Below are 24,743 nucleotides of genomic sequence, written 5' to 3'. Positions count from 1 at the left end.
TCAAGTTTTAAAAATCTATGAAACAAAATACATAATGGTGTGTATTAAACAAAAGAGAAAACTTACTGATATGACTTTCTAGGCCGGCTTCTAATTTCTTAAGCCACAACAAAAGGTTTTGCTCAGTTATAGCCTGGTCTGAAGGAAATGCAAATACTTGGCCACCTGAATGCAGATTCACCACAACAAGAATAGGAAGGGGAGGCAGAACTTCAAAATACGCCTGCAAGATTCCTCTCCCCACAGGAGTGTTCTTTCTACAAAAGAGAGCAATTGAACATGCTAATTAGTATTTATTTCTATAACAAAACAATGAAAATAATAGTTGGTAGAACGACAACCTTTAAATATAGTTTCAAGCCAGTAAGTTTATTTTATGAAAAGGCTTAACAATTCCAGCTTATCATCAATAGATCCCTTCCAAATTTAGCCAAGTATCTGATTACATATCAGTTCAAAAATTAAATGGTTATAAACTACAAAATAACAAAATACTTAAAATATATACTTCTTTTTCCAGATAAAATTGTCTTGGGGGAACAAGGAGAAAATATTAATTTCAAACTAAAATTTTTTAAAAATTATGTTCACAGAAGGAAACCATAGTTTAAGATACCTAGTTTTCTTAATACAGCACATTCCACATTATGGAAAATACAGTTTTATAAGTTAAGTACCTGAGATACTTACAAGTTAAGTACCTAAAAATTCTGTCTCATGCAGTTGGTTGTACTGTTTGAGAACTCTTCAACAGCAAAAAAAAAAATGTATACTGTCCCATTCTTGTAATTTTCAAATAAGTCAAAAATAAAATGTCTTTCATATGATGAATTTGAAGAACAGCGTGTATATATATGAAATATATAGGTACTTAATGTAACAAAGCTAATACATTTAGAACACATACCAGAAAATACTGTTTGTGAATACACTGAAAATTTTCTGTAACATTTAGGCTGCATTTCAAAAATAAAGAAGTATAAAAACAGAAACTGAAGGAAAATGCCAAAATACCAGTTTATTTTTCTGTATTTGCTCAAGGGACATTACTTTTAAAAATCAAAAAAATTACTACTTTTAAAAATTCATTGTATGACAAAAGCAAAAATAAACAAGTGGATCTACAAAGCTTCTGCACAGCAAAGGAAATTAACAAAATGAAATGGCAACTTTCAGAAGAGGAGAAAATAATGGCAAATCATATCTGACAAAGGATCCAAAATAACTGAAGAACTCATAAAACTCAACAATGACAAAAAAAAATCCGATTTTAAAATGGGCAGAAGAATTGATTAAACATTTTTGCAAAGAAACATACAAAGGCCAAAAGGTATATGAAAAGATGCTCAGCATCACAAGTCACCAGGAAAATGCAAATCAAAACCATGAGCTATTTACCACCTGCCACTCGTTAGAATGGCTATTATAAAAAAGACCAGAGGCCCGTTGAACAAAGAGACTCGGGCAATAGGCCTTCCTTCCCTTGGCTTCCAACACTGGTTTTCCTCTGGCACCCGGGACCTCGGCATTTGCTCTGGCCAGAGTCTGCCATCTTCGTCTTTGCTGCAGGCTCTGGCAGGTTTGTCTTTGCTTCTTCTCTGCAGACTCCAGCCAGAATCTGCTATCTTCATCTTTGCTGCAGACTCCAGCTGGAGTCTGCCATCTTGGTCTTCGCTGCAGACTCTGGAGTCTGCAATCTTGTCTTTGCTGTGGCACTCTGCTCCTATAGATCCCTTCGCCCCCCGCCCTCCTTCTCATAGCAGGTGTCCTGCCCTGCCTGGCCACTTTGCACCTGGAGCAGCTGAGTGGCTGCCATCTTTGGCCTTCTAATTTGCATACTCACTCTGATTGGCTGTGGGCATAGCAGAGGTAACGGTCAATTTACATGTTTGTCTATTATTAGGTAAGATAAGAGATTACAAGTGTTGGTGAGGATACAGAGAAAAGGGAGCCCTTGTGCACTGTTGGCAGGAAAGTAAATTGGTGTAATAGCAAACAATATGATGGTTCCTCAAATAATTAAAAACAGAACTAGCTTATGATCCAGCAATCCCAGTTCTGGGTATGATTCCAAAAAAAATAAAAACAGGATGTCAAAGAGATTTCTGCATCCTCATATTCATTGCAGCATTATGAATAAAATGTGCTATGTAACTGTGTGTGTGTGTGTATAAAACCCTAATACACAAATAGACTAAATGGTGGAACAACTGAACAACCGGTTGCTATGATGTGCGCTGACCGCAAGGGGGCACGCACAAAACATGGCAGGCATTGGCCACTGCAGGATAATGGAGCAGGTGAGTGGAGACATCAGATCAAGGCGGGGTGCCAGTCACTGTCATTGGAGCGAGCCTCTGGTAGTTACTGAAAATTCTTTGCTCTCATGCACCATAGTCCTGTCTGGTGCTCACACCTGCTGCTGGCGCTGGCCCCAAGTGCTCAGTGCCGTCAGCGGGTGCAAGCCGCAGCAATCACCAGCACCAATCGCCCCTCAGGGCTTCTCCACCTCCCCTGCTCCTGAGGGGCAATCAGAGCCGGCAGCTGCCTCTTGCTCCCACTGCTGGCGCTGGACCCACTTGCACCCACTCTGCTCACACCGTACTTGGTCCCGCTCATACTCTGCTTGCACATGCTGCTGGCACCAATTCCTCTGTGCTGTCAGCATGTGTGAGCGGGCCAGTGCCATCAGTACATGAGAGGAGAAGCGGCAGGAGTGGGGCTGCCAGCAGACAGGGGACCGAGGGCCACAGCAGGAGGAAAGGGGCAGGGGCACGGAAGATGGGCTGAGACCCACCCCTATGCCCACCACAGCCTTACAGCCCACAGTTCCTTTCAAGGTGCATGAATTTGTGCACTGGGCCCCTAGTGTGTGTGTGCATGCACACATGATATTCTCTGAATAACACAGAGAGAATATTATTCATCCATGGGAAACAAGGAAATTCTGCCATTTGCAACAACATGGATGGAACTTGAGGGCATTATGCCAAGTGAAATAAGTCAGGCCAAGACAAACACTACACGGTATCACTTACTTGAGGAATCTAAAAAAAAAAGTCACACCTCTAGAAATAGAAGAAAGTGATTGCCAAGGACTGAGAGTTGAGGAAAATAGGGAGAGGTTGGTAAAAGGGTACAAACATTCAGTTGTAATATATCTGAAGCTCTAATGCAGGGGTCTTCAAACTACAGCACGCGGGCCACATGCGGCCCGCAGAGGAGTCTGATCCTGCCCACCAGGTTTTTTGGGCAGTGAGCGCAGCCGAGGTGTTACAGTAGGAATTAGTAGTTCATATAGTCCGGCCCTCCAGCTCTCTGAGGGACCGTGATCTGGCCCCCACTTTAAAAAGTTTGAGGACCCCTGCTCTAATGTATAACATGGGGACTCTAACTGATAACACTATATTGTATAAGTGAAATTAGCTAGGAGATTAGAACTTAAATTTGTTCTTACCCCTCCTCTAGTGTGTGTGTGTGTGTGTGTGTGTGTGTGTGTGTGTGTGTGTGTAAATAGGTGAGGTGAGGGATGTGAGAATTAATTAGATGGAAGAATCTTTTCACAATGCAAATACTATCTAATAAAAGAGTAATATGCAAATTGACCGTACCTCTGCTACACTCAAAAGCCACACCCATGAGCCAATCAGGAGTGAGTATGCAAATTAACCCAACCAAGATAGCTATGGCCACAGAGCGAGCAGGAGGTTTGGGTTTCCCAAGCAATAGAGGAAACCAAGCTTTCTGCATACCCTGGCCAGCCCTGGACTCCACTCAAGGGTACAAAGTTTTAATTATAGAAGATAAATATATCCCAACAAAAATGGCTGCAGCCACAGAGTGAGGAGGAGGTTTGGGTTTCCCTGGAAATGGAGGAAGTCAAGGTTTCTACCTGCCCTGGCCTGCCCTGGCCTACACTCAAGGCTACAAAGTTTCAATTGTATAAGATAAATAAATCCCAGATACCAGGGTCTCCACTTGGGTTGCCGGGGGCCATGGCCAGCCTGCAAACCACCACAAGCCCCTTGCCCAGGCACCCCACACCCCAAGGGAACCCCAATCCTGATTCTGGACACCCTTCAGGGCAATCCAGCAGGCCTCATCCCATGCACCAGGCCGCTATCCTATTTAATAAAAGAGTAATATGCAAATTGACCATCACTCCAACACACAATATGGCTGCCCCCATGTGGATACAAGATGGCCACCACAAGATGGCCAGCAGGGGAGGGCAGTTGGGAGGGACTAGGCCTGCAGGGAAGGGCAGTTGGGAGAGACCCAGGCCTGCAGGGGAAAGCAGTTAGGGGTGACCAGGACTACTGGGGAGGACAGTTAGGGGTGACCAGGTCTGCAGGGGAGGGCAGTTAGGGGCAAACAGGCTGGCATGGGAGCAGTTAGGCATCAATCAGGCTGGCAGGGGAGTGGTTAGGGGGTGATCAGGCTGGTAGGCAGAAGTGGTTAAGGGCAATCAGGAAGGCAGGAAGGTGAGCAGTTGGGAGCCAGCAGTCCTGGATTGTGAGAGGGATGTCCGACTGCCCATTTAGGCCCAATCCTACTGGGTTCGAGCCTAAACGGAAAGTAGGACATCCTTCAAGGTGTCCCAGATTGGAGAGGGTGCAGGTTGGGCTGAGGACACATACCCCACCCCCCGCCATGCACGAATTTCATACACTGGAACTCTAGTATATCATAACGTAACTTTAAGCATCTTACAATTTACTTGTCTATTATACCTCAATAAGGCTGGGGGGAAAAAACCACAGAGAAAAAAAATTATTGTAATACAGAAGTCAATCTGAAAGGTCATTTTACATCATCTGAGAGAGTTTAGTTATTAAAATATCATGATGACATGTACATTGGTCCCAAAATATTAACTTCAAAGGTAGAGTTTAGAGAGTTTCATTTCCTAACGAAAATATAATTACACTTTCTTCACCTTTTACATATTATATATATATATGTGTGTGTGTGTGTGTGTGTGTATATACATATTTATATATATATATATATATAAAATCAATATATTATTGATTTTTTTACAGAGAGGAAGAGGGAGTGATAGAGAGTTAGAAACAACAATGAGAGAGAATCATCGATCAGCTGCCTCTTGCACACTCCCTACTGGGGATGTGCTCGCAACCAAGGTATATGCCCTTGACCGAAATCGAACCTAAGACCTTTCAGTCCGCAGACCGATACTCTATCCACTGAGCCAAACCGGTTTTGGCTACTTTTTACATATTAAAAATTAAAAATATACTTACAGATTTAACCAGCAAGGAATAACTGAATCCAGGTGTTTCTCTTTTGCCAGTGTCAACATTGCCTTTTGATACTGAGGGTTTATGATGCCATCACTGAATAAAATAAGTAATGGTTTCTGAAGCCTTATATAGGTGGGAAGGTTTTCCACAGTGACTTCCGGCTATTAAAAAAACAACAACAAGGGGAATGATGATGCATAAAATAAAAAATACTGTTCAAATTGTTCCTGCAGTTTTAGTTTATAAAATGTAATTCAAGCATATTACCATTTAAGTGATTCGCTATACTAATAACTAGAAATCTCAGGAATGCTTTTTAAGCCAATTTTATCTTAAAGTTATTTTTAAAATAAAACTACTACAGAATTTGAAAATAAATTAACTTAAAGGAGCATCCTGTTTTACACATCAAATTATTTCTTATGCTAAGATCTAGATGAAGTAGACAATGTACTCATGACAAACAAAACTTGTATTATAATTTTATCGAACACAAAATTTTTGAAAAAACTATCAAGCTGAGTTTTAAAGAAATACACTGAGTGGCCAGATTATTATGACCACCCCATGAGTACTTCAATACTGCATCAATTCTTCTTGGCATGGACTCCACAAAATGTTGAAAGGTGATACGAAGAATCTGACACCATGCCTGATGAACAGCCCTGTCCAGTTCTGAGGCTTGATGGTTGTGGAACCAGCTGCCTGATGGCTCTTTTAACTTTGTCCCACAAATCCTCAATTGGATTGAGATCTGGTGATTGTGGGGGCCACCTAAGCAAGGTAAAGTCTCCCTCATGTTCTTGAAACCACTCCTGCACAACAGGAGCACCTATTGTGGCATGGCGCATTGTCTTGTTGGAAGAAGCCATCTCCATTGTTGGGATACGCCATTAACATGATAGGATGATCAGCAACAATACTTAGGTATGTTGTGCTGTTCAGACGTTTTTGTTCCACATGAATAAAAGGGCCTAAATCATGCCAGGAAAACATGTTCCAAACCATAACACTGCCCCCACCAGCTTGAAGAATTGTACTCATGCATGTGGGATGCATGCTTTCATGCTGTTTCCGTCAGATTCTCATTCTACCATCTGCATGATGCAACTGGAAACGTGATTCATTGGACCACATGACTTTTTTCCAATGCCCAACTGTCCAATCCTTGTGTTCCTGTGCAAATTAGAGACGTTTTATCTTGGTAATGCAGACAGCAAAGTGTTCAAACAGGCCTTCGGCTTCCATATTCCATACCATGTAGTTTACAGCTAATTTGCCTAAAAAAGTCAGGTGGTCATAATAATATTGGTCATAATAACACTGGCCACTCAGTGTAATATTTTGACATTTATGATTATTTAAAATAAAAATCTTACTGTGTTTCAATATTATGGAATTTTAGCATAATTAAAATAATTTTTAAAAGCTGTACATTTACATAATGGAATACTACTCTGCTATAAAAAAGAAGAAAACCTTAGCCCTGCAGCAGCATCAATGGACCTAGAAAGCATTATTTTAAGTGAAATAAGCTAGTCAGAAAGATAAGTACCATATGATTTCACTCATACATGGAATATAATAAACAAACTGAACTAACAAACAAAATAGAAACAGACTCATAGATAGCAGGCAGAGAGCTCAGGGTAGGAGAAGGATAGGGGAGTGGGGGGGAATTTACGTTCATGAATAAAATTTCCCAAATAAGAACATAACAAAAGAAGAAAAAAGCATTGATGATGTAATTGTAGAATGGCCAGAGGGTTGAAGGAGTATCTGGAGAGGATTGAATTGTAAAAGCCAAAGGAAAAGAATAAATTTTTTTAAAAGGAACGGCATAGTTAACAGTTTTATGTTTTTCCCCACCCCTGTCTACCCTTCCTCCCCTCTCTATTTTATACAAAGTTTTGATTGCTACTGAGAAGCTAAGGAGAAACAGAAAAGGTCATCAAATGTGGTCGTTGGAAAGGTACCTTTACTTACCTGAGTATGTAAGAGGCTATAATTGTGTGGGTTCTAGTATTCTTTTTTTTTTTTTAATATATATTTTATTGATTTTTTACAGAGAGGAAGGGAGATAGTTAGAAACATCGATGAGAGAGAAACATCGATCAGCTGCCTCCTGTACACCCCCTACTGGGGATGTGCCCACAACCAAGGTACAATGCCCTTGACCGGAAATGAACCTGGGACCCTTGAGTCCACAGGCCGACACTCAATCCACTGAGCCAAACCGGTTTCGGCAGTTCTGGTATTCTTATTCATAGTAAAAGCATAAAAAGAACGTAAGGTATCTAAGTGTGATAGTGTGGGATATATCATTGCTTATATAATTATAGTGTATTTCATTTGGGGGCATTATTTACCAAGGCTACTTTGTCATCAGGTTCACGAAAATAAACAATTGATGCCGCATTAAAAATATCTACCATCTGGTCATCCACTCCTCTTTCCTACCCAGATGAAGGAACCAAAGTCTGTCTAGTACTTAAGGGCAGACCAGGAGAGGAGATTGCTGCTCTAGACATTACATGCTCTAGACTTAAACCTCCAACGTGGAGCAACTTTAGGAAATTTAATAACCACTTGAGAGTGTTTTCATTTACGGTAACGCCACAAACTAAAAGCAAAATAATTTTTATTACAGCTGTTCAGTATCAAGAACACCGCAAACCAAAACATTGCAAACTTGAACAACGCCACAATGCTTATCATGTTTGCGTACACTAGAAACAGATTTTAATAGTTAAGTTTGTCCTAAGTTTCTCAGCCATAAAGATTATAATCTTAATGAATAAAATTGATATTAATTTTTACCTATCAGTTAGGCAAAAAAAGGTAAAATGATACAAATCGCCTGTTGGGCAAAACAAGAGTATCAGAAGCCTTAAAATGTGTCTACCCTTTGAAACAGCAATTAAAACTCTATGAATTTACCATAAGAATATATCGTGAGCCAAAGCTGGAAAAATTATCTATAAAGATGGTCCCTGAGTAAAACAATCAAGACAACTTAAATATGCATCTATAGAAAACTAAAATAAATTGTATTCTAGTACAACAGAATATTGTGCAGATATTTAAAAAAAAATGCCTATCTTTATTTCTTGATGAAACACATGGAAATTTTTTAAACTCTGGATAATATAACACCAAATTTAAACTTGTTTAGAGGTTGATTCTAAATTTCTTCATCATAGTTTTCTGTATTATCTGGAAAAAACAGTTAAAGGCTTGTAATAATTCCAACAATATTACACTACATATTTGTTAAAGAAATATATAGCCCGCTGGTGTCGCTCAGTGGTTGAGCATCGACCCATGAACCTGAAAGTCACAGTTTGATTCTCGGTCGGGGCACGTGCCTGGGTTGCAGGCTGGATCCAAAGTAGGGGGCTTGCAGGAGGCACAGATCAATAATTCTCTCTCATAATTAATGATTCTATTCCTCTCTCCATCTCCCTTCCTCTCTCTGAAATCAATCAGAACATATTTTGAAAAAAAAAAAAAAATAGATGATTCCATATCTCTGGTAGAAAATGTGCAAGATGACTGCAACATGTTATTAAAGACAAAATTATTACTTGAGTTAGAAAACCACATCCTGAAAAATATTAATAATTTGATTAATTATAACCTGTAAGTTTATTTTGGAGAGAGTGGTGAGGGAACAGAACCAATGTGACAAAAAGATTTAATAATTAAAACTATGGTTATTTATTTATTTATTTATTTTTTAAAATATATTTTATTGATTTTCAACAGAGAGGAAGGGAGAGAGATAGAGAGTTAGAAACATCGATGAGAGAGAATCATCGATCAGCTGCCTCTTGCACACCCCCTACTGGGGATGTGCCTGCAACCAAGGTACATGCCCTTGACCGGAATCGAACCCGGGACCTTTCAGTCCGCAGACCGACGCTCTACCACTGAGCCAAACCGGCTTCGGCTAAAACTATGGTCATTTATTTGAACTTAAAATGTAGTCATTCAGATTATCACAATAACATAAAAACAAGATATATGTTCAGTATTTATACTGATAAAAGTACTCCTTATGTCACTTTATAGAAAAGCATACATTTATAATAATTTAGCTATGTTTAATATAAAAGAAAAACAACTGGAATCAAGAAATGCATATTACCTACATATTTTGTGTCCCTGAATCCACTATTACACAAAGCATTGAAAAAGGCCTTTCATAAGTCAATATTTGTTCCAACTAACTGTATAAAGAATAAAAATACTAGCTAGTGCTGGCCGGTGTGGCTCAGTTGGTTGGAGCATTGTCCTGCACACCAAAAGGTGGTGGGTTCAACTCCTGGTCAGAGCTCAAACCCAGGTTGTAGGTTCAATCCTCAATCGGGTGCATATGGGAGGCAGCCAATCAATGTTTCGCACATCATCATATGTCTGTCTCTGTCCCTCTCCCTCCCTCCCTCCCTCCCTCCCTCCCTCCCTCCCTCCCTCCCTCTCTCTCTCTCTCTCTCTCTCTCTCTCTCTCTCTTTCTCTCTCTCTCTCTCTCTCTCTCTCTCTTTCCCCTCCCCTCCCCCCTCTCTGGAATTAAAAAAAAATCAGCTAACATTTGTTGAATGTTTACCAGGGGCCAAACACTGAACACAAATAATCTCGTTTAGTCTTTATACAGTAATGCTCGGCAGTTGCTACTATCACCTCCATTTTACACTGAGACACTGTAAGTAATCAAGCCAAGGATCTAAAGCTGAGCAATCTGATTCTCCAGAACCCATGTGGTTTATACCAAGTTTCAGCTAGATTAAGTACTTCAACTGGCTATCAGCCACACTGGCCTCAGAAATAAAAATAATCCAAAGACGTGGAAACTTTTGGCAGTGGACTAGAGAAGCTTCGTGCATAATGAGTGAACAATAAAACAGCAATCCAACGAATCCTCAGTCACAAACACCATGCCATATGCCAATAAGAGCTGGAAAATCGCATATTAAAATAAACTACCTTTAACTCATGTAGATATCCCTATTTCAAATAACATCCTTATTATAAAATATACTCACAAATGTTTCCAGTAATGCATTTGTTATTATTTGAACTATATCTTGAGCATGGGTGTTGGCTAATGGAATGCTCTCTACTTGTCTTTCTTTGTGTCTGGCAAGCAGCAGGGCTGGAAGAGTTGCAGTATATTTATTTGACCTACGGAGAAACACATATTTAAAAATTTCAACTAAATAATAGCAAGTCATCAAAACCATAAACAATGAGGCCAAAGAGTCACAGTGGAAGGCAGCAAATGGGAAGCCCTAATACCAAGGAAATAATAACTCAATTTACAGACAAATTTATCTTCGGTAGCCTTGACGACCAGGATTGAAAGAAAGCAACAGATAATAATCTATCCAGATTTTTTTTTCCTAGAGAATGTATCCATCAAGAAAATGTCTAAACAGAATTAGGAACACATTGAATAGCTCTCAAACTTTCTGGACTGCTCGCCAGACTGCTGAGCAAGGAGATGGGCTTTTATTAGAAATCTACTCTGTGCAGGCACTACACCAGGTGCTTTTAGTTAAGTTTTCATTTAACTCTCAGAACAGCCCTATAAAACCGCCACTGTTAGCCCAAGCTTCCAGAAGAGGAAACCAGTACTCGAGGGTGATAGATAGCAGAGAGAGATTCAAACCGAGTTTCTCCAGACGCGGTCTGTGCTTTCTCCACTGTAACAGCCCAAATCTGCTCCCTCCTGCCACTACTTTTGCTAAGTAAATCACTAAAGTAAATATGAAAAAATGCTTTGTGTGAAATTACCAGTGATATAGTCACATTTATATCAAGTAAAAAACTCCTGTTAGAACAAAATACCAGGTATAACTCAATTAAAACTCTGGGAGAAATCTGGAAAAACTTTAATTTTTAGATATATGTGGCAATTCAAAACCCAAACACTCAAGAAGTAAATTCTCTCCCCCTCCCTTGCCCCACCCCTTTTCCACAAAATGTAACAATTCCTAAAATTAAAACTGCAGGTAATAGCCTGGCTGGTGTGGTTCAGTTGCTGAGCACTGGCCCAGGAACCAAGTCACTGGTCAGGGCACATGCCCTGATTGTGCGCTTGATCCCCAATAGGGGGTGTGCAGGAGGCAGCCAATCAATGATTCTTTTTCATCATTGATGTTACTATTTCACTCTCCTCTCCCTTCTCTCTGAACTCAATAAATATATATATATATATATATATATATATATATATATATATATATATATATATATAAATGTATGCATTTAAAAAATAAATTAAATAAACATATATATTTTTTAAAAACTACAGAACCCAAAGAGAACAATTTTTTTAAGAAGATAAAGTCATATGAATCCAAGGTTGCTCCTCTGGGGGTACTATGTAAAAGAATATCTAAAAATCCTAAATAGCCACATGGTACCTTCCAGATCTTCCTAGAAGAAAATTAAAACTTTTTTAATTTTCTGTGTCTGCCCTATCTTTTTGCTCAACTATGTAAAAACGAGCAATATATTATTTTGCAAACTTCTTCCTTCCTAAAATTAGAAGACCAATAAACTTACAATATCAAAACATCTTCTTCAGAATAGATTCCAGTGATAACATATCCTTTTAGGTACTTTCCAGCTTCAGTGAAATCTTCTTGTGCTAAAAATACACAGACAAGACCGAAAAAAAAGAAATCTTTAAAATTATGTGTGCTACTCAACTGGTGAAGAGATTTATAGAGAGTACTTTGTTATTAATTAATTACAATAAACATTTAAGTGTAAATCTTATATAACATAATGGTTTTCAAATAAATCTGTGTCTTTTGATATTTGATTATGACAGAAATGTAAATTGATGTAATACAATATGGTTCCCTAAACAAATGTACTCTAAATTTGAAAGATTTACAGCACTCTAATCATACACATTTATTGAATAAATATTTGTTGCTTTTTAAAATTTACTTCTAAGGCGGGATAAATGGAGACAACTTTCTTATATGGAGCTTGGAAAGAGCTTTATAATCACAAAACCTAAAAGCAATATATCAATACATAGGCAAGAACAGAAGGCTGGAAATTCTAGTTCTCTAGAATGTCTGTGTTAGCGTTCTGCAATTAGGAGGGATTTATGTCTTTTTTATTTTCTATAACCTGTTTTTGTTACTTTTGAACTTTGATTAATTTGTTTAACTGTTTTTTCTCATTTGTTAGAATAGATATTCAAAATTAAAATATTATGTCTATAGATTTCTGAATGCATTTGCATAAATAATAGCATGTTCTGGATTGTGCTAATAATCAAATAAAAAAGCAAGTCTGAATTAGTATTTACAGACTTATGAGAATAGATCAATGGTGAACTGATATAAATGACATATTCTTGCCACATGGAGGCTAAATGATAGCCCAACTTGCTGCATGAAAGGATCATAGTTCAAACACAAAAACAACGATGGAAGATTTGAGTCATAAAGCACCTAGCTGTCTGGGTATGCTGAACCCAAAAGATCTGTACCTTAGCATACAGCACTATGCTCAGGGTGCGAGAATCAACACTGTTAACACTTTAAAAGAAAGATTATTTTCTTTAAAAACAGACACATATTTTCCACAAGATTATAGGAAAGCAAACTTACTAGAATGGCCCAGTCAACCAATTGGCAGCATTGAGAGCTTGTTTATAATCATGATTCTAATAAGAAACTAATAATCCATGAAAATATATTTTTTTAGCCTGTGCTACACCCAAGTAGGAAAGATTCATAAGAAAACTAAGCTAGTAACTAGCATTTTTCTCGCCTTGGTGAAAACTGCACATATGTCAGATATATGGCAACCCCAAATATAAGGAAAATTTTAACCACTATTAATATATTAGAAATGTAATACTATGGCAACTTACAATATTTAGGTGTTAACTATAAACATTTTAATTGCATAAAATAGATACATTAATTTAGTAATACCACTTTTTTCCACTGTTACATTTTGCTAAAGTTCTATTTACACACACAAATATACACATATATAAATATGCATATATACCCTGTCAGCAAGAGTTGAGACACTCCATTAACTAAAAGCACTCCTAACCCCTAGATCTTAGTTTCTAAGTCCAATGTCCCACTAAAAGGAACCTGGACTTGGAGAAATGGCTAATTCCAGGAGTGGGGCTGGAACATCTTGTGCCAAAAGGACATATTCAAAGAATAACGGACACGTCAGAAAGACATAGGAGTCAGATGGAAGGGGGTCCCACTGACCAAACTTGAGCAAGCTAATGACAGTGACTGATCATAACCCACTGAACAAAAAGAGAACTCGGGTGTCCACTCTGATAAACGGACCACTGAGAAAGGAAAGCTCTTACAGCTAATAAATATAAAAAGAATAATGAAGTTAGAACTTTTCCACTTGGCAATCATCATGATAATAACTCTTTCAATTCTAAAACTGAAGTGTAAAATTATGAGAAATGGGCCATTTACAAAGTTTTTAATTATATCCCCCATCAGATACTTATTTACTACAAAGTTAAAAATAGTAACTTTCCAGGAAAGGGACCTGGCATATACACCTGTGGACAAAAGGGAATTTTAGCCCTCATGGATTCACATTTTAGTGTTCAAATGATCGGAATCTATATAAACAACAAATTAATATCTGATACAAAATTAGTGCTCGATAAATGCCAGTAGTTAGCTTTTCTGAATAAATACAAATGTACATAAAATGTTCACAATAGCCTTTTATTGTTACACGTTTTCTCATTCCACAGATGTTGAAAGTCTAGCAACTATCATGGGAATGTCTGAAAAATATAAACAAACAAAAACACATATAAAGCCGAGGCCGGTTTGGCTCAATGGATAGAGCATCGGCTTGGGGACTGAAAGGTCCTGGGTTTGATTCCGGTCAAGGGCATGTACCTTGGTTGTGGGCATATCCCCAGTAGGGGGTGTGCAAGAGGCAGCTGATCGATGACTCTCTCGCATCGATGTTTCTAACTCTCTATCTCCCTCCCTTCCTCTCTGTACAAAATCAATAAAATATTAAAAACAAAACAAAAAAAAAAACAACAACACAAAAACACATATAGAAGTGGAACTCATACCTGACTGAAAAGGCTGGGAATAATCAAGCCAGTGAAATAATAAATTTTAAAAAGCATCATATCCAGATTATATCATTCTGGCACACTAGAACTACCTGTATACAATTTAGCATTATACTTTTGACTTTTTTTGAAATATAATTACATGTAAATTATATTATCATTTGTACAGAAATACAATCAAGTATACTGATCTCAGCATTTACAATCAAGAAGAAGTTTTCTCTATGAGCGAGTCAACATCCCAACTGGATAAGATGGCAAAATTTCACCTTTCTATTTCGGGTTGCTACCAGATTGTTGAGGGTTAAGTTTTATGATTAGCTGCAGTGTTTTCTAAATGGTCTACACAATTATCCCTACTTTTTTATTGCTTAACTCTTATCCTTGTTGAATGATTTTATTGTATTTGTGCTTTTTATTATCTGAAGACTTATTCCTTTTCTGGAAGGAGGTCCAGAGTAAGAAATAAATGAAAACTTCTGGGCAGCAGGCAGCTGAGGTAGATAAAGGACAAAGTCAACAGTAGGAGCAAAAACATTAGAAAGAGAAAGACAAAGGAGTAAAACACAGACTCATTCACGTCACTATTTTTCATAAAGGAAACACAAATTAAAGAGCCATGCCCTCACCCTAGCTGGTTTGGCTCAGTAGATAGAGTGTCAACCTGCAGACTGAAGGGTCCCTGATTCAATTCTGGTCAAGGGCACATGCCTGGATTGTAGGCCCAACCCCCAGTAGGGGGTGTGCAGGAGGCAGCGATCAATGATTCTCTCTCATAATTGATGTTTCTATCTTTCTCTTCCTCTCTGAAATAGAAATAGATTTTTAAAAAAGCTATGCACTTCTAGCATTTTGCTTCTAAGCTGTTAGGCCCAGAGCACACATTCTTATTATTCCTTTGTAGTAAGTTCTTCATCTTTTGATTTAAAAGAATTTGAAGACAGCCTGGTCGGCATGGCTCAGTGAATTGAGCATCGTCCCATACACTAAGAATTTGCTGGTTCAATTCCCTGTCAGGGCATATGCCTATTTTGTGGCTCAATCCTAGTAAGAAGTATGCAGGAGGCAGCCTATCAATTTTTCTCTCTCATCATTGATGTTTCTATCTTCTCTGGCAGTAAAGCATCAAACAGACTGTCAAATTACAGCGGGAAGGTTGGGGAAAGAGGGGGAGATAAGAGATCAACCGAAGGACTTGCATGCATGCATATAAGCATAACCAATGGACACAGACACCGGGGAGTGAGGGCATGCATAGGAGTGGGGTGGGGGAGCAATGGAAAGATATGTAAACATGTAATACCTTAATCAATAAAAAATACCCCCCCCCCCAGCCGAAACCGGTTTGGCTCCGTGATAGAGAGTCGGTGTGCGGACTGAGGGGTCCGGGTTTGATTTCGGTAGGGGTATGTGCATTGGTTGCGGGCGCATCCCCGGTGGGGGGTGTGCAGGAGGCAGCTGGTCGATGTTTCTCTCTCATTGATGTTTCTGTCTATGTCTCTCTCCCTTCCTCCTTTCTGTAAAATAGCAATAAAATATATTTAATTAAAAAAAATATCCCCTCCAAAAAAGAAAAAAGTGATAACAAAGGAAAAAGAAGAAAATTATCTTAAAAAAGTATTGTTCTTACATTTTTATATTTTCTTATTTTATAATAAACTTATTGCAAACATTAAAAAAAAAAAAAAAAAACGAAAATAACAAGTGTTGGATAGTTCTTCAAAAAATTAAAAATCGTATTACATTATGAACCAGAAATTTCACTTATAATATATATTCAAAAGAATCAAAAGCAGGAAGATATATTTGTGCACCTATGTTTAGAGCTGCATTATCGATAATGGCCAAAAGGTGGAAACAACCAAGTGTCTACTGATAAATGAATAAATAAATATACAGCCGAGACCGGTTTGGCTCAGTGGATAGACCGTCGGCTTGGGGACTGAAAGGTCCCGGGTTCGATTCCAGTCAAGGGCATGTACCTTGGTTGCGGGCACATCTCCAGTAGGGGGTGTGCAAGAGGCAGCTGATCGATGACTCTCTCTCATCGATGTTTCTAACTCTCTATCTCTCTCCCTTCCTCTCTGTACAAAATCAATAAAATATATTAAAAAAAAAAAGAAAACAAAACAAAATAAATAAATATACATACTAGAGGCACAATGCACAAAATTCATGCAAGGGGGTTGGCCCTCGAAGCCCCTCGCAGCCTCAGCTGATCTTTGCAGCCCCAGCTGCTTTGGCCAGCCCTCGCAGCCCTGGTTTCATCCAGACAGTTGTTCTGCTGTTTGGTCTAATTAGCAGTATTAGCTCTTTATTATATAGGACTAGAAGCCTGGTGCACGAAAATTCATGCACTCGGGGGGAGGAGGGGTCTCTCAGCCTGGCCTGCCGCCCTCTTGCAGTCCGGAACCCCTCGGGGGATGTCTACCTGCCCTTAGGAGATCAGGCCTAAGTTGGCAGCCAGACATCCCTCTGGTAGCCCAGGAGCCCCTGAGGGATGTCCAACTCACGGCTTAGGCCTGCTTGTGGTAGTTGGACATCCTTAGCACTTCCGAGGAGGCAGGAGAGGCTCCCAGCTGGGCTTGTGGCTGAGTGGAACTCCTTTGTGTGAGTGCACTGACCACCAGGGGGCAGCTCCTGTGTTGAGCATCTGCCCCCTGGTAGTCAGTGCACATCATAGAGCCCAGTTATTCCAGGTCATTGTGCTGTTAGGGTCAATATGCCTATTACCCTTTTATTATATACCCTAAAAGAAAGGAAACGCTAATACATGTTACAACAGATAAACTTTGAGGACATCATACTAAGTGAATTAAGCCAGTCAGAAAAAGAAAAAAAAAATAGTGTATGATTCCATGTAGTATATGAGGTACCTAGAACAGTCAAATTCATAGAGACAGAAAGTAGAATGATAGGTAGTTGCCAGGAGCTGGGGAAAATGCAGAGTTGTTTAGCAGGTATGGTTTCAGTTTTGCAAGATGAAAAATGTTCTGGAGATTAGTTGCAAAAACAATGTAAATATAATTAACACTAGCTATCTACACACTTAAAAATGGTTAAAATGTGTATTTCATCACAATTTTTAATAAGAAAAATATTCAAAGCACAAAGATAATATAAATCAAAGTAGGAAAATCTAAATAAAGCCAGAAGAAAATACAGGTGAATATTAACTGATAATGATAATAGGGGATTTCAATAGCTAAAAGAAATGGAAGAAATCTCAAAATCGATAAACCTAAAAACAATTTTATATTGCTACATATAAAATTATTATTAAGCAAAGTCAAAAAGCAAACAATAAACTGGGGAATAATAATTGGAACAAAATGACAAAAGATTAATATCCTTACTACATAAAAATCTCATAGTAATTAACTAGAAGAGCAATAAAACCCCATTTTTAAAAATAAGTAGCATATCCATTTTACAGAAGACAAAGTTATTCCCATACTGGGGATCTATACCCACTGAACAGTCTAAAATCTACACAAAAACTCATTTAAAAAATCCTTTATATACAGCAAAAATAAAAAAGGATACAACAAATATTATTGCTAGACAATTCAAATATTATACAGCCATGATGTTTCTGAAGAATATTACTCACCTGGAAAAATTCACACAAGTAATATTAAACAAAAATAGTGAGAATCAATTAAGACATATAGAAATATGCAATAAAGAGGTACATAGAAAAAGAGGGGGAAGAAATTACATTAAAATTTAGCAACTCCAAATAATTAGATTATAGATTTTAATTTTCTTCAAACTTCTCTGTATTTCAAAATCCTCTATAATTTGAGTTCTCTATAATTTAAAAAGATAGTAATTCTTAAAAAACAAAAAAAACAAAAAAACAACTAGTAAATGAGTACTTAACTAAGTATTGTATAATTTAAAATTCAATTCTACTTACCTGTTGTCATGGTTGGACTAAATAGTCCCAGTACTGACATACCAGAATAGGAGATTAGGTCTTTATATAATTCCCCACTTAAATATTCTTCTGCTTCTTGGATAGATGTTATGTTCACTGGACATGAAATCCTGTTGCTAGATGAATATAGATATACATACAAAATTAATTTTTAAAAATACTTTTCACCAGCTATGGAAAGCAGTCATGTGATTCCTCAAAAAACTAAGAATAGAGCTACCATACAATCCACCAATCCCTCTCCTGAGTATGTACCTGAAAAACTTGAAATCGTGTTTCACAAAGATATATGCACCCCTATGTTCACTGCAGCATTATTAACGGTGGCTAAGACATGGAAACAACCAAAGTGTCCCATGATAGAAGACTGGATAAAGAAGATGTGGTACACTATACACAATGGAATACTACTCAGCCATAAGCAAGGATGAAATAGTGCCATTTGCAACAACATGGATGGACCTTGAGAACATTATGCTAAGTGAAATAAGTCAGAAAAAGCTAAGTTTTCACTCATATGTGAGGTATAAAACTAAAACCCATGAACACAAACAGCAGTATGGTGGTTGCCAGAGGGGAAGGGGGTGAGGGAGAAGGGGTCCTAATATAAGGTGACAGAAGATCTGACTTTGGGTGGTGGATATTCAGTGCAACATTCAGATCTTGTAACCCAGAAACCTACCTATGAAACCTATATATTCATGTTGAATATATAGGTTTCATATGTCACCCCAATCAATTTAATAAGTGAAATTTTAAAAAAAAATACTTTTCGGCTTGTAAAAAAATAAAAATACTGACCTTACAAAAGACTACATGCCGCAGGATAAACATCTGACTAAATAAAGAAAAATACTATTCTAAACAAACAAACAAAAATCTCTCTCATTCAACAAAATTTATATCTCCCCAAAAGTGACGGTATGTGCATGAGCTCTACTCATCAATGCTCAGCCTGTGATTTCCATTCTAGTATCCATCTTAATCCATTCAGAGTATGTCAACAGCATGTGCAATTAAAAGTTTTATAGACCTAAACGTTGACAAATCGTAGGGTGAAGCTGCATACTTACAGCTGGATAAATTTTAGGAGATCTTCAGTTCCTAACATACCACTGTAAGATACTGGGTTCTCGCCTTCCTTGTACATCTTTACAACAGGAAATTCGGTAACGTTTTGCTTCGTACATACATCAGGCCAGTCTGCACAGTTTATTCTAGTAAGCAGCATAGCGGGTGTGCCTAAGCAGAAGGAAAATGAATGTTTTATAAATATTAATGTAGAAAACTCAGTTAAATATTGTCAATATTTTCACATACCATTCTTATTTTAAGCTCTCAGCAGTACCAAACACTGCTGTGGAATGCGCTCTCTCTCCCCTTGACTTTTTGCAACACCTTCCCCTATTGGCTCTTTTGCCACCTCTCTTGCTGTTCCTTTTTGTTCTTTTGACAGGTTCTCTGCCAGTAACATGGGCATTCCTCAAGGCTCAATTTATGCTGCCCTCGTTCTAGACAATCTCAAAAACCACTGCCAATGAATCTTAAATTTATATCTGTGGCGCAGGCTTCTTCTGAAAGTTTCAGACCCATATATCCTTACTGTCTTAAATATTTCTGTTTGAGTGAAAACATCCTCAAACTCAGTACCTATGACTAAAACCAAATACGGTTTCCTTCCTGTTTGTATTGGTGAACATTGTCATTCTTGTACAACTCAAAAAACAAAGTAACATTTTTCTCGCCTGACCATTCCTAGTTCCCCCATGGCTAATCAAATCAATCAACACAGCCTTTCAATTGTACCACTGACATTTGAAATATCTCTTCTATCCATTTCTCTTTACTACCAGTACTCCAATCATTATTTCTCCTTGGATAGCTTCAGTACACTTCTAATTCATGTATCTTTACACTGAATTCAGTATATAGCTTTACACTGAAACTAGAAGTGTCTTTTCAAAACTCAAATCTTTTTTCCTGCCCTAACCAGTTTGGCTCAGTGGATAGAGCGTCAGCCTGTGGACTGAAGAGTCCCAGATTTGATTTGGGTCAAGGGCATGTACCTTAGTTGCAGGCACATCCCCAGTAGGGGACGTGCGGAGGCAGCTGATTGATGTTTCTCTCTCATCAGTTTCTAACTCTCCCTTCCTCTCTGTAAAAAATCAATAAAATTTATTTTTTAAATCTTTTTTGCTAACAGCCCACCCTACCAATTTTAATGACTGGTCTTTCTCACCCCTTCATATTTATGCATGTATGACTACTTCAAGAATGCCTAGACACTCTGATCTACATCAAGTTCCTATGCACTGATAGAACCATGCTCCTTTATCTTATTACTAGAGGCATGGTGCATGAAATTCATGCACTGGGGGGGGGGGGGGGCGGGGGGGGGCGCGCGGCAGGACTGCACTCTCTCGCAGTCCGGGACCCCTCACTCCTTACAGCTTGGCTCGCTGCTCCTTAGCGAGCCTCAAAGGCGGGAGAGGCTCCTGCCACCACCGCTGCATTAAACCATGAGCCCAGCTTCTGGCTGAGTGGCACCCTCTGTGGGAGCGCTTTGACTACAAGGGGGTAGCTCCTGCATTGTCTGCCTCCCCCCCCCCCGCCCCCCGGTGGTTAGTGCACATCATAGTGACTGGTCATTCCACCGTAACAACTGCTTCCGCTTTTATTATATAGATGTAATTACATGCTCATTTGTGTAGTTACTTGATGAATGTCTGTTTCTACCAAGAGAGCTCCCTGAGGAAAGGGACTGTGTCTATTTTACTCATCATTGACTTTCCAGTCCTTGTGCACAAAACACCTTAAATATGTGTGTAAATGACACACAAGAAACTTATCCAAGGCTTCAGGTACCCATCCTGTCTAAATGTTATAATTTCTTTTTAGCCTAAGAAAACACCTAATGGAATCCCGAAGAGAAATTCCCACTTGTTCTATAATAATATATGTAAAGCCGGGACCGGTTTGGCTCAAAGGATAGAGCGTTGGCTTGGGGACTGAAGAGCCCCGGGTTCGATTCCGGTCAAGGGCATGTACCTTGGTTGCGGGCATATCCCCAGTAGGGGGTGTGCAAGAGGCAGCTGATCGATGACTCTCTCTCATTGATCTTTCTAACTCTCTATCTCTCTCCCTTCCTCTCTGTACAAAAATCAATAAAATATATTAAAAATAATAATATGTAAAGTTCTTCAAAATATGTAAATCGCTAGATAGAAAGAGATCAAAAAACAAATAAAACAGGCACCACACAATTCAGCTATGAAAGGAATGAGTAAATTCTAACAAAAGGAAACTTTAATATATTATATTAAAGGACTCTTAGTATAACAATTAAAACTGTGAATATAATACTTTAGTATTTTATCACCAAAAGTTTTTAATACTGAAAATTCACTCTTATATTTTAAATGATTCTAGGTTATACAACATAGATGTGATAATTTATCACTAGATAACACTTTTTAGCAATTTGTTTGATAATACTGGCAGGATGCAATCTATTTTATTCAACACTACATTCCTCTGCCTGCCTAGTACAATGTTGTTATATAGTATGTACCTTATAAAAATTTATGGAATGTAACTTACATTTCTTTATGAACAAATTTTAAATTTTACATTAAAATATATTAACACCTGAATACTATATGACCATATAAACAAAGATAAATCCTATTCCTTCTAAAACCAGATCTACTGACTTCTCTACAAAGTTCTCTTATCCTTTATTATAATTATCTTAGATATAAAAGGCTAATATGCAAAGGGTCCCCATGGGAGTTCCACTGGGAGACTGGGAGTTCTATCACTTGCTATGACGTGTGCTGACCACCAGGGGATGGCATGGAACGAAGGAAGACCCTGATACCTGGCCAGGTCTAGGGACCCTACCCATGCATGAATTTCATGCACCGGGACTCTAGTATATATTGGCACCCAAGTATGGGTTATAGTGCTGTTACAAATGCAGTTCTTTCCCTTCAATATACATCCTCAACAAATCTACCACCACTAAGAATGCTATTGTCCCTGCAGCCCAAGTTGAAAAGTTTGATGTTAACACTGAAAAAAAAATACTGATGCATATCATTAAACACTGTAAAGCTACCTATGTTAAAGTTGCCAATTTAAAATTTTCCTTCTTATAAAATGGTTTCAATATTTAATCATGTTTTAATTGGAATAATCTAATATTCTAAGATGCCTGCAGTATTATAGCCCATATACTTTATCAATGCAGTAATTTCAAATAGAGTTCTTAATTTAAAGGAAGGGGAAAAAACAGATTCTCTTAGCTACAGATGCTATGTAAGTATAAACACCTGACACTTGCTGCCACCTTGTGACAGTATAAAATAATCTTCATTGTCTTGGATTAAGAGATGAAAGTGACTTATCCTCAAGTAGTTAATGTGAAAGTTTGCAGAACTAATTGCCCAAAGTATTATAATATTTTCCTAGTTTAAAAAGTTACAGTTGAGGCTTCAACAGAGATGCAAAACACTATAGTTACCTACACTAATGCATTTCTACATTAAGCCCCCAAAAGTCCATTTATCTGATATCTAATTACTAAAAGAATTGTTAAGAACAAACTAAATATAAAAGGTAATCAAGTCCTTACTTTATTTAAAAGATCAGTAATCAAAGTAACTAAAGACTTAATCACCTCTTCTCTTGGGTAATGAAATAATCAAAAGTAGAATCAACTGTGTTTGGGAAATGAATGATAATAAAAATGGTTCAGAAAGGTTTTTTAAAATCTCTGATGTTTTTATTGCTACAAAACATGCTCTAATTAGAGCTGATTTTCTGGAATCAATTTCTTGAGTTCACAAAGTCCCCACTATATAAATAAGTTGTACACACTTTTCACTAAAATGAAACAAAGTTCATGAAACTCTACTATATTAGGTTAACCATTTATTCAGCAATTACTAAAACCAGATATTCTGGCCCCATGGCTCAATTGGTTGGAGCATCATTCTGTACACATAAGGCTGTGGGTTCGATTCCCAATCAGGGCACATATCTAGGTGCAGATTTGATCCTGGCCAGGGCACATATAGGACACAACCAATCATTGTTTCTCTCACATTAATGTCTCTCTCTCTCTCTCCACCACCACTACTCTCCACCCTTCCCCCTCCCCCTCCCCCCACTTCCTCTCTCTCTAAAACCAATAAAAAGATGTCTTCAGGTGTGGATTTAAAAAAAACAAAACACCTAGATATTCTGCAATGCAAGGTAATATGCAAAGTACAGTGAGCTCAGTAAAAGGCTCACTAATTGCCCATAGGAACTTACTAAATAATGAAATAGCATGTAAACTAGTTTTCCCCAAAACTAAATGGTGGGTACATTCCTATAGTAGTTAAGAATAAACTTATAATTAAAATAGCTTCTATTTATAAGAAAAACAGTAGGAGAAAGTCATTATAGGTAGGAAGCATGATGCATTCTATTGATAACTTATTCAAATGAGAGCAAAACATTATCCTAATCCTCTTTCTCTCTCCCTCCCTCCCTTCTTCCCTCCTCCCTTTCCCTCTAACAGATTGTGGCATAGGCATTTTGAGTTAAAGTCCATTCCTTGGATTCTTATTTTCCTGCAACTGGATCAAGTTTCATAGGATATTAAAATAAAAAGAGCCTGGCTCTTTGATTAGACTATAAGATTGGGTCTTATCCGTGAAATGTTTATTTAATAGTACTCAATATTTATTTAATAGTATTTAATAGTAACTAGCACAGAGTAGGCACTCAATAAATGCCTGCTGAATGACTGAATTCAGCCAAAAAGGTTATAGATTAACTATGTGGCCACAAGTAATCAATTAAGGACAGTTCCATGAAGACAATCAAAATGAATGCTTTTAGAAGCATTTCTGAAGCTATTGATTAATTAACATAATCTTGAAAACAAAAACATTAATAACCTGAAATTTTATGCAGCTTTCTTCATCTTTAGCATAACACAGTTTTACAAATAGCAACAGCTCAGAATCAGGAAAATAAGCATGCATGCCACAGCACAATACCTTTCAATTTAACTGCTAAATCAACATAGGAGTGCAAAAATGCCATGGATACTGCTTGCCCTACATAAAAATAAAAAATTCAACAGATATTACAACATGCATATCTCCAAAGCATTTATACATAATAAACAGAAATTTATGAGGTTTCCCAAAATTGTTATTTCTTAGTAAGTATACAAACTCAATATTGTTCCAAACATTTAAGAATACTCCAAATACAACTGATTTTCTGCATTCATACTGGAGGGAATATAGTTTAACAGCTGTTATTTAAAGATAAAAGCAATATATTTCCTATAAATCTATAAGAACTGTTAACATATCAAAAGCATTAGCTTGAATCACAATATTCCTAAATTAACAA

The 24,743-nt window shown here is 37.8% G+C and overlaps 1 protein-coding gene across 1 annotated transcript in view; it reads right to left on the bottom strand.

The window, feature by feature from the left end:
* Positions 1 to 24,743, bottom strand: part of TXNDC16 (thioredoxin domain containing 16) — an 83,904-nt gene that overhangs the window by 5,748 nt on the left and 53,413 nt on the right. Inside the window, exons 14-20 of the mRNA XM_084877660.1 lie at positions 24,380 to 24,439; positions 19,400 to 19,568; positions 18,306 to 18,442; positions 11,836 to 11,920; positions 10,311 to 10,449; positions 5,268 to 5,428; positions 67 to 257 (exon numbers count right to left, since the gene is read on the bottom strand). Coding sequence (XP_084733786.1) covers positions 67 to 257; positions 5,268 to 5,428; positions 10,311 to 10,449; positions 11,836 to 11,920; positions 18,306 to 18,442; positions 19,400 to 19,568; positions 24,380 to 24,439 — 942 coding nt within the window. The remainder of the gene's footprint in view (positions 1 to 66; positions 258 to 5,267; positions 5,429 to 10,310; positions 10,450 to 11,835; positions 11,921 to 18,305; positions 18,443 to 19,399; positions 19,569 to 24,379; positions 24,440 to 24,743) is intronic.

The sequence above is a fragment of the Pipistrellus hanaki genome, assembly GCF_964339955.1.
Source record: "Pipistrellus hanaki genome assembly, chromosome: 1".
NCBI lineage: Eukaryota > Metazoa > Chordata > Mammalia > Chiroptera > Vespertilionidae > Pipistrellus > Pipistrellus hanaki.
This window is presented reverse-complemented; position numbering and strand designations above follow the sequence as displayed.